Source organism: Oncorhynchus gorbuscha, linkage group LG01 (genome assembly GCF_021184085.1).
Source record: "Oncorhynchus gorbuscha isolate QuinsamMale2020 ecotype Even-year linkage group LG01, OgorEven_v1.0, whole genome shotgun sequence".
Taxonomy (NCBI): Eukaryota; Metazoa; Chordata; class Actinopteri; order Salmoniformes; family Salmonidae; genus Oncorhynchus; species Oncorhynchus gorbuscha.
Genome location: NC_060173.1, coordinates 37,823,565 through 37,834,301, shown reverse-complemented (window position 1 = coordinate 37,834,301; position 10,737 = coordinate 37,823,565). Strand labels below are relative to the sequence as shown.

The 10,737-nt window shown below is 41.3% G+C and overlaps 1 protein-coding gene across 6 annotated transcripts in view; it reads left to right on the top strand.

Annotated features, from left to right (window-relative positions):
- The first annotated feature begins 312 nt into the window (after window positions 1–312).
- LOC124037029 (enhancer of mRNA-decapping protein 4-like) overlaps window positions 313–10,737 on the top strand; it is a 30,611-nt gene continuing 20,186 nt past the window's right edge. For 3 of the 6 annotated variants that reach the window (XM_046351676.1, XM_046351659.1, XM_046351653.1), the window contains exons 1-4: window positions 314–864; window positions 5,732–5,888; window positions 6,092–6,203; window positions 9,013–9,112. In XM_046351676.1, the coding sequence (XP_046207632.1) occupies window positions 777–864; window positions 5,732–5,888; window positions 6,092–6,203; window positions 9,013–9,112 (457 nt within the window). In that variant the 5' untranslated portion in view covers window positions 314–776. Of the gene's footprint in view, window positions 865–5,731; window positions 5,889–6,091; window positions 6,204–9,012; window positions 9,113–10,737 lie in introns of all 6 variants that reach the window. The other 3 variants (XM_046351668.1, XM_046351684.1, XM_046351693.1) reach the window with 3 other exon arrangements.

The window sequence follows — 10,737 nt, the reverse complement described above, 5'->3', positions numbered from 1 at the left end:
TTATCTTGGCCAGGTCGCAGTTGCAAATGAGAACCTGTTCTCAACTAGCCTACCTGGTTAAATAAAGGTGAAATAAAAAAATAAAAAATGTGCTATATAACGCAAAAGTTTTTGTGACAAAACCATCTGTAGAGTTGAAAATGCAGTGGAAACCATTTAACTTGTATTTTTCATTGGGTATATGGGACTAACGGCAAAAGTCATTTTTATGTGCACTACGTCATCACGAACAGCCTTTTTATTCACATAAAGTCTGTTTGATAGAAACAGCTCTTGTGGGAAAATGCGTATAATGTTTTATGCAGATTTTTTCATCTGTCGCAAATTGTATGGAAACCAAGCTACGGTTGGATAAATATTGTATTAAACAATCTGCCGTCGTAAATTGGATGGAAACCAAGCTACGGTTGGATAAATATTGTAGATGCCATGCTTACTTGTCTTGGTTCCGGACTGTTCGGCTATCATTCCACTCCTGTCATTCTATTTGCTAAACCATTTTTGGCATATATCACGAAGTACTAGGAGTGGAATGCTTTCGCTAAACAGACAGAAGGAATGCCACCTATGCTGACACAATTTGGGGTGGAACGTGGAGCAGACAGTATCCTCGGAACTATACAGCGCACTAGCTTTTGCTGGGGAGAGAAATGCATGAACACCCAGCGGAAGTTTAGACGGTTAGTGGCGTTCGGTCAAACGAATTGAACACTGACAGCAAAGAACGAAAATATAGATTATTTTGCAACGGCCCAGTTTCCCCCCATCCCTTACATATGGCTTCAAATTCAAACATAGATATAGAGGGTGCAACCCAGCATCTTCGTGATATATTAAAGCTGGACCGACCCGGAAACAATGTTGGTAAGTTTAACTGGAATGAAAAGCGCTTTTAGGCCGCATTGCAAGCTAATTCTCCTAACTTAGCTACATAGCTTTGGATAACATTCTAGTTTGCTAACGTAACCTTCCTATCAAAAGTTATGGACGGACGCTGCAAAATGCGAGCTCGCTCCGTATGCTCACGTTTGTACCTAGCTAGTTAACTTAAACTTTTTCACAAGTCATTAGCTAACGTAAGCTAGCTAATTTACATTTGCTAACATATTAACTAGCTAGGTTATCAGACTGCTAGTTAGGCTAACGTTAACTGACTACGGTTGCTAGCCTATTAGTTAACTAATGTAGCTAGCAAGCTAAATTATCTTAACGACGTTACGCTTGCCAAATGTACGATTACGCTAGCTAGTTTAGTTAGCAAGTTGAACCACGGCTAGCTAACGCCTTGATCACACCACTATATGCAAGGCGAGTCCCCTCTACCACAGCACGCAGAGTATTGGTGGGACCAATTCTCTAGCGTGACATTCTTGACTCTAGTACCACCTTTCCACCTGGAAAAAAATCTACGGCCAACAAATGGGTGTTACACACTAACACAAGGTTACGCTCTACAATTTCGTTAGCGACTCCCATGCTTCAGGGGTGTCTTGAAAACAACAGCTTGCAAATGCTGCTCAGAAATTCCCTTGCTTCTAGAAAAGTAGGGATGTATGGCAGGGTTGGTGAGCGGTCTTGAACCAGTTCCGTGGTGTATGGTCAGCGCCATGGAAATCAGCTCATTTCAACCTACTGGAGCTAAAGGCCTTTCATCTTGCATTCCGGCACTTCCTCCCAGTACTGACAAGACAACTACTGAAACGGACAGATGACACAAGTGAGGTTGTGCGCCAACTGCCGGGGTGGACTGAGGTCAGTGTCACTGCACAAGGAAGCTATTGCTTTGTGCAAACAGACACTATACATCCCTCAGAGCAATACACCTGCCGGGGGTGGAGAATCAGGCAGCAGACCCCACAGGAGGCCCTCTTCTTTCAGACTGGAGGATACATCCCACTGTAGTGGAGATGATCGGGTATCAATTTGGAAGGGCCATCTCCGAACTGTTTGCTTTGCCTTGTCCTATGTGTTTTTTTTGTTAAGGGTACAGCAGGCCCACTCAGGGTCAATGCTCTATCGCACAGATGGCCAAGGGGGCTGCTGTATGCTTTTCCAGCAATTCACTTGTTCCCTCAGGTCTTGAGGAAGATCAGCCTGGAGTGCGCATCGGTTCCAACAATTCTAATTAGCATAATAAACAAATACCTGTCATCTGTCTGTTTCAGCTGGATGTTTTTTGCTTTGGCTGCATCTCAATCACCGCTGACGTTGCCGTTGCGTATCTGCGGTGGCGGGGCTGCAGCGGCTTTTGTCAGACCATGAAACTTTTTCTCACGAACGTCTGTAGCACCCAAACGGTTTGGCCTTCAAAATATTATGAGACTCTCAAGAACACCATGGTGTTCTCAGTTTTGCTCTACGACCCCCACAAGCGTCATGGGACTCGTCTGAAGTTGGTACTGCAGATCTGCTAACTTCCCGCTGTAGAGTCAGAACAGTTTGGGCTGCACACTATGACCCATCTATGGAAAGGTGAGTCTCTCCTGAACGTGTATGTACATGTTGGTTGTTTTGCTCTAGGACGAACACAAGCCTCAGGCTCATTTGAAGGTATTCTGGTAGAAGTAAAAAAAAAAAAATTAATGGGAGTAGTTTAGTGCCAAATGTAAGGATTTTTCTCACAGATATAGGACAGACACTTCACAACACATGTCTTTGTGATTTCTTTGAGATATTAGCCCATGTTTCTATGGACTAATAGCAGCAGGGTGTCACTCGTTCCATGTTGGACATAGTGTCTGCAGGATTGTTTTTTTCATTTCAATGAAGTCCTAGACAACCAGGTGTGGGGAGTTTCTTACTAATTAGTGGACTTCATTCATCAATCAAGTACAAGGCAGGAGCGGAAACCTGTGGACACTCGGCCCTCCGTGGAATGAGTTTGACATGTGGTCAAGAGGGTTAATAATTTTACCTGCCTCCCCACTGCTCACAGGAGAGTTATGAGTTGCATACACTTTGCCTGCATGCACACAGTGCATATCTTGCTGCAACAATAACTGTTGTCAAACAGTACAGCTTTTTGTGTGTTATGGGGGGAGCAGAGACTGGCACATTGGATTATCAATGCTGTGTCAAAATCATACTCTATATCAGGTAGACCAATTCCAGATAGCGTGGTAGCACAGTTGTTCACGGGTATAGCTAGTTCCTGTGTCTTGTTCAGTGGGGCCTCCCTGGACTCTCTGTGCTGCTGCAAGTTGGGCAACACCCATGACTTTCTTGAGGTACTGCAGACTCAATGTTATGTCCACACCATCACTGGGGTCTGTGGTGTTGGACATGGCATGCTCTCTCAACACAGATAAGTGAGCGTACCGTCAACCTTGTATGTATATACTTTTCAACCATCCATGAGATGGCTGTTCTATACAGAGGTCTTCCACTCTTGGTGCTGTTGCACCCAAATTAAGAATCATATAGCTTTCAGCTCGCTTGTGTGTACGGTTGTATACCACAGTTGAAATTCTGTTACCTTGTTGGGTAATTATATTCTGTTGCATCCTGTGGTGGATACGGTGATGTCCCAGGGACTCATCTGGACCAATTTAAATGGTGTTATCCCACTCTTTTGTCTGAACGACCTCTAAGGTTATGGATGTAACATTGGGTTATGGATGTAACCTGAGCTGTTAATCTGCTCAGAGGAATACAATTACATTCATTACCCAACATTCTGTGTGCTGCATACGTTGGACAAATCCAACATATGCATCATTGTATGTGTAAACTTGACAAATAGTAGCAAAAAGGAATGCACACATATCCAGTACAAATGTTGGATTACGTGATGAATAAAGTGTCACTGCAGAATTTATTATGCTAATAGCTTATAGCTAATTTGTCATGGGAAATAAAAATGGTTATTTTACCTGAAATGTATATGGTCCCTTTTTTAATATATATTTTTTTACCCATTTTCAGTCACACAAAATCGTGTGCTCTCTACTCTGACAATTAATCTACAGTTATAATGGGAAACCTATATAGTTATTATATTTTTGATTCATCAAACCTTGTTCATCCTTCTGTGGATTTCACATGGTAGTTGCCAACTAATTTTAAGGTACATTACCGCCACCAACTGGATAAGAGTGTGGACCAATTTCATCTTTCAAACACCGTTGTGGATTAATATGCTTGTAAAAACCATGGGGGACGCGGGACTTGCAGGGCATCAAGGTGCCCGGTTATGTCGACGCTGGCGAGCAGTTTGGATGAAATTATTGAATAACGTGTGTAAATGTATATTATAATAGTCGCGCATGTAATGCGGACGGTTTAGTCATGTTAGAGCGTTCAAATATGTGGGACAGCCCTTTTTGTGAAACCCGTAAAATCAGTTTGTTCACATTTGCTCTTTGCAATGGGTTTTCCTCAACCTATCAGAGTAAGATCGATGTGAGGTTGTGTTGCTAATAATGAGGGTGTTTCACTGTTATATTTCAGTCAAAAGACGCCCGGTAAGGTAAAACATTTTTCCTTCGCTTCTGTTATTCATCCGTCCCACGTTTTTATGCGTGTAAAGTACGTCAGATATTGTCATGACGGGCCTGATTGGAGGGAAAAAATGTAAGGTTAACTTTCCAACTGTAAACAAAACAAAATACGCTAGTTCCGCAAATATTGATATCATAACCATATCGAATTAAAATTGGAGTCACGAGATGACGTGTTGTCTTCCCACTTCGACTCGTCGGGAGAGCAGGCAGTTTATTGGGCTACAGATGGAATAGGTTATGTTTGAACTTGTTGCGCAAGTGCAAGGTGATGAGCTTGATGCTCCTTTCCAATAAATATCGCGAGGGTCTTATTCTGATGACCTGATAATCGATGCTTGGCTGCCGTTTGACGAATGGGGCGGCAGGGTAGCCTAGTGGTTAGAGCTGTAAACAAAACAAAATACGCTAGTCAAGGTGGGATCTTTTCGGTAAAATGAATTATGCGAGGATTGTCGGTGTAAACGCTTTTATGCGCAAATATTGATATCATAACCATATCGAATTAAACTTGGGAGTCACGAGATGACGTGTTGTCTTCCCACTTCGACTCGTCGGGAGAGCAGGCAGTTTATTGGGCTACAGATGGAATAGGTTATGTTTGAACTTGTTGCGCAAGTGCAAGGTGATGATGTTTGTGGTATCAGTCTAAAGTTTACACACAGGTGTTTGGAGACTCACAGCTAATTAGAACAGGTAGTCCACTCTGTCTTCCATCTGGTTTTACTTAAACAAGCACTGTAACATGAAAAGATGGCCGTGTGCGAACCCTATAAAGGTATATATCAATTTAACCTTTTTTTTTGTTTTTTTTGACAATGTTTTCTCTGTGATTTGAAAGCCCTCATGCTTCCAAAACCATACCGCAAGCGAAGTGTGTTAATGTTCAGACAGGGTGCCAGGGCTCTTAACAAAACTCTCCTGTTCCAGAAGACGCCTTCATCCAATAACTTATGTGTAATGTAATGGAACTGAGGGTCATCAAGGTCTAAGCACCAGAACCAAATCATAAGGCATGAGGTTGCCTGGGTTCTTTGGAGGTGATGAAACATCAGTCCTTGATGAATAAGGGTTTTCTGGTAGCATTTAAAATTACACTAGGAACGTTGTCATCCCCTTTCGGCTTTACCCCTGAAAATGTTGCTTGGCAATAGGGTTCGCTACTTACCATAATTTTTGGTGATATCCAAAGTTAGGGGGACTGAGTTACTCACAGGTATTTGTTTCCGTAGATGCTTCTCCAAGTGAGAACCAAAGCAGAACATCTTTCAATGGTGAATTGAATGGACTTCTGGGAGCAGACCTTATAGGAGCAGGCGACAGGTCAACCATGGCTGAATCCACAGGCCCTAATTCAGAGAACATGAACACCCAAGAGTGTCAGATCATGTAAGTAATAAAGTTACCTCTTCTTTATTCTGTTGTACAGTATTTTTTTCTCTGCCTCAGAGATTTCTCAGGTACAGAAATGCACATTTCAGTATTGTGTGAAACATTTGGGTTGATTGAATGTTGAAACCCATGTTCAATCTAGATCTCTTTAGGAGATCAAGTGTCCAGTTTGTTAACATTGTATTTGGTTTCTTCACCAGCTGCCTCTCTGGGGATGATGGCTCCACTTGCATTCCCATCACATCTAACAATGTTGAAATTGTGGCCAGTCGAGACTCGAGCATTGACAGCAAGGCACGTGGCAGCAACAAGGTAAGACTGAGTATTAAAGGCCCAGTGCAGTCAATTTTGTTTTCTAGTGTTTTGTATCATATTTGTACAATAGTTGATATAACGAACAGTTTAAAAGTGTTATTTCCTGGAAGAGAACAACCATTTTGTTTTTGTTTTCACTAAGCGCCGGCCGTTGGCCAAATAGCCAGTTATACTCATTTCGAGCTGGCCACTTTTTCCTGAGTGCCATATATACGCACTGAATACAGCTTTGCTAATGTCATGGTTTCACAATTATGCTAAAAACAGAGTTTCTACCCCAAACCGTTCAAAAGATGTTTCATTTTACTGGGTTTTCTTTTCCTGGGTTTTCTTTTCTTTTTTTCTTGCATTCATTTACAGGAAACATTTGATTAGTGCAGCGATTTGAACATAGTTGTATACCCAAAGGTAACAAATGTGATTAGCGGGGAAACACTTGTAAAAAGTGCACTGCACATGCAAGTGGCATCATATGACAAAGATGGAAATAGTCATTTGAATTTTAGGAGGGGATATCTAAAGATTCAACAACTAGCATGGGTTGCAAATATGACTAGGATTATGCCTTTGGCTGCTAGACAACTATTGTAAAGTGTCTGTTCCACTGGATGTCATAAGGTGAATGCACCAATTTGTAAGTCGCTCTGGATAAGAGCGTCTGCTAAATGACTTAAATGTAAATGTAAATGTAAACAACTAAAGAAAGTTGATTTGAAAACCAATGGAACACTAGAGAAATGCTGGTCTCAGTGGCATATGAGGAAGTGTTTAAAAAAAACTCTATTTTTTTAAATAAATCATTCCCTCTGCATATAGTACCAGTCAAAAGTTTGGGGACTCCTACTCATTTAAGGGTTTTCTTTTATTTGTACTATTTTCTACATTGTAGAATAATAGTGAAGACATCAACTATGAAATAACACACATGGTTTCATGTAGTAACCAAAAAAAGTGTTAAAGAAATCAGTAGTAGCCACGCTTTGCCTTGATTGCTTTCCACACTCTTGACATTCTCTCAACCAGCTTCACCTGGAATGCTTTATCCTGAGCACATGTTGGCTACTTTTCTTTCACTCTGCGGTCCAACTCCTCCTAAACCATCTGAATTGGGTTGAGGTCAGGTGATTATGGAGGCGGCAGGGTAGCCTAGTAGTTAGAGCGTTGGACTAGTAACCGGAAGGTTGCAAGTTCAAATCCCCGAGTACAGGCAGTTAACCCACTGTTCCTAGGCCATCATTGAAAATAAGAATTTGTTCTTAACTGACTTGCCTAGTTAAATAAAGGTAAAATAAAAAATTCCATCACGCTCCTCCTTGGTCAAATAGCCCTTACACAGCCTGGAGGTGTGTTGGGTCATTGTCCTGTTGAAAAACAAATGATAGTTTGTGGCAGAATGCTGTGCAGGTTAAGTGTGCCTTGAATTCTAAAAAAATCAGTGTCACCAGCAAAGCACCATCACACTTCCTCCTCAATGCTTCCCGGTGGGAACCATACATGTGTTTGTTAGTTAAAGTCAATTACTTTGAGACCGGCAGTTATTTGCTTGACAATTTCATGTCCTCCACAGCCCTAACCACGGCAAAAAAAGAAAGCGGGGACAAGTACTGATTTTGTTATTTTATTTATTCAGAAAAATCTGGAAAATGCGGCAGCTAGCATGTCAAATTTATTTATAAAATCCTTCAGCTGATGTCATAAAGTGCTGTACAGAAACCCAGCTTAAAACCCCAAACAGCAAGCAATGCCGGTGTAGAAGCACAGTGGCTAGGAAAAACTCCCTAGAAAGGCTGGAGCCTAGGAAGAAACCTAGAGGAACCATGCTATGAGGGGTGGCCAGTCCTCTTCTGGCTGTGTTGGGTGGAGATTATAACAGAACATGGCCAAGATGTTCAAATGTTCATAGATGACCAGCAGGGTCAAATAATAATAATCACAGTGGTTGTCGAGGGTGCAACAGGTCAGCACCTCAAATGCCAGTTGGCTTTTCATGGCCGATACGCATGCAAGCAACCGGTATCTTTTTTTCTAAAGTACTGTAGCTGTATAGGGACTTTGGCGACCAGTAAATCATTGAATGCTTTCAATATGTCTATGCCTTGTGGCATTTTTCATGTCTGCTTAAACTTGACTATATGCAGCATGTGTGGGTAGCTAACAAGATCCATTCCAGCCAGAGGTTCCTTTTTTAATTTAAGGAATTTTACATATTTAATACTTTTACTTTTGATACGTTAGTATATTTCAAACCAAATACTTTTACACTTAATTGTTCCATACCGCTCTGCCAATAAAAGCTAGTTTTCAGGTTGTATACCCGCACCACATTCCTAACTGTGGGTTAATGCACTTAGACCACTCCCATACAGTCCTAGCAAAATTCTTGCTTGATACATTTTCTTTGTTAAACTATTTTTGTTGCTTTTTTACCATTGGAAAATAAAAACAATTGTAACGATTACAGTACATTTTTTAGATGTTACTGAGTAATGATTTAATATTGAGATCAAAACGGCTGCACTGGGACCCTCAACTGTCCTTGAGGACATGAAAAAGGTCACCGGCGTGATTACACCAACGTTATCAGACAAACAATGTAAAGACAATTTTTTTTAGGCAAGGGTGGTTGTCTCAAGTCTAGATATCTCTAGATAGCTAAGCAATTTATTACCGAGCACTGTTTTGCGCTTACTACCATTATTTGAACATCTGTCCTCATGTTAACACAATATACAATGTTCTTGACTCAGTGTTGCTCTGTTGTAAGTATATGGGTCCTTTAATTTTGACTCTTTCCTGTTCCATGCAGGTAAAAATCCAGCCTGTCGCCAAGTACGACTGGGAGCACAAGTATTACTACGGCAACCTCATTGCGGTCTCTAACGCATACCTGGCATATGCCATCCGAGGTGAGTTTGGAACAGTGGTGGCTGGTGGAAGTTTTAAATGCGGAGGAAAGGAATAGTAAAATATAAAATGGTCTCAAACTCATCAAACACCTGGTTTCCATGTTTGATAGCATTCCATTTACTCCATTTAATTCATTATTATTAGCCATCCTCCCTTCACCAGCTTCCTCTGGTGTGGAACCATGCATTACCATCCCTTGTTACTTGGTATAATCTGATCATTATATATACACATATACAGTTGAAGTTGGAAGTTTAAATACACCTAAGCCAAATGCATTTAAACTATTCCAGACATTTAATCCTAAGAAATTATCCCTGTCTTAGGTCAATTAGGATCACCTCTTTATTTTAAGAATGTGAAATGTCTTAATAGTAGAGAGAGTGATTGGTTTATTTCAGCTTTTATTTCTTTCATCACATTCCCAGTGGGTCAGAAGTTTACATACACTCAATTAGTATTTGGTAGCATTGCCTTTAAATTGTTTAAACTTGGGTCAAACGTTTCGGGTAGCCTTCCTCAAGCTTCCCACAATACGTTGGGTGAATTTTGGCCTATTCCTCCTGACAGAGCTGCTGTAACTGAGTCAGGTTTGTAGGCCTCCTTGCTTGCACACACTTTTTCAGTTCTTCCCACAAATTTTCTATAGCATTGAGGTTGGGGCTTTGTGATTGCCACTCCAATACCATGACTTTGTTGTCCTTAAGCCATTTTGCCACAATTTTGGAAGTATGCTTGGGGTCATTGTTAATTTGGAAGACACATTTGCGACCAAGATTTAACTTCCTGACTGATGTCTTGAGATGTTGTTCAATATTTCCACAAATTTTCCTCCCTCACGATGCCATCTATTTTCTGATGTGCACCAGTCCCTCCTACAGCAAGCACCCCCAGAACATGATGCTGCCACCCCTGTGCTTCACGGTTGGGATGGTGTTCTTCGGCTTGCAAACATCTCCCTTTCTCCTCCAAACATAACAATGGTCATTATGGCCAAACCGTTTTATTTGTACAACCTTTGTCCCCATGTGCAGTTGCTAACCGTAGTCTAGCTTTTTTATGGTGGTTTTGGAGCAGTGGCTTCTTCCTTGCTGAGTGGCCTTTCGGGATATGTCGATATATGACTTGTTTTACTGTGGATATAGATACTTTTGTACCAGTTTCCTCCAGCATCATCACCAAGTCCTTTGCTGTTTTTCTGGGATTGATTTGCACTTTAAGCACCAAAGTACGTTCATCTCTAGGGGACAGAATGCATCTCCTTCCTTAGCGGTATGATGTCTGCGTGGTCCCATGGTGTTTATACTTGGGTACTATATTGTTTGTACAGATATACATGGTACCTTCAGGCATTTGGAAATTGCTCCCAAGGCTGAACCAGACTTGTGGAGGTCTCCCATTTTCTTTCTGATTTTCCCATGATGTCAAGCAAAGAGGCACTGAGTTTGAAGGTAGGCCTTGAAATAAATCCACAGGTACACCTCCAATTGACTCAAATGCCAATTAGCCTATCAGAAGCTTCTAAAGCCATGACATTTTCTGGAATTTTTCAAGCTCTTTAAAGGCACAGTCAACTTAGTGTATGTTAACTTCAGACCCACTGGAATTGTGATACCGTGAAATA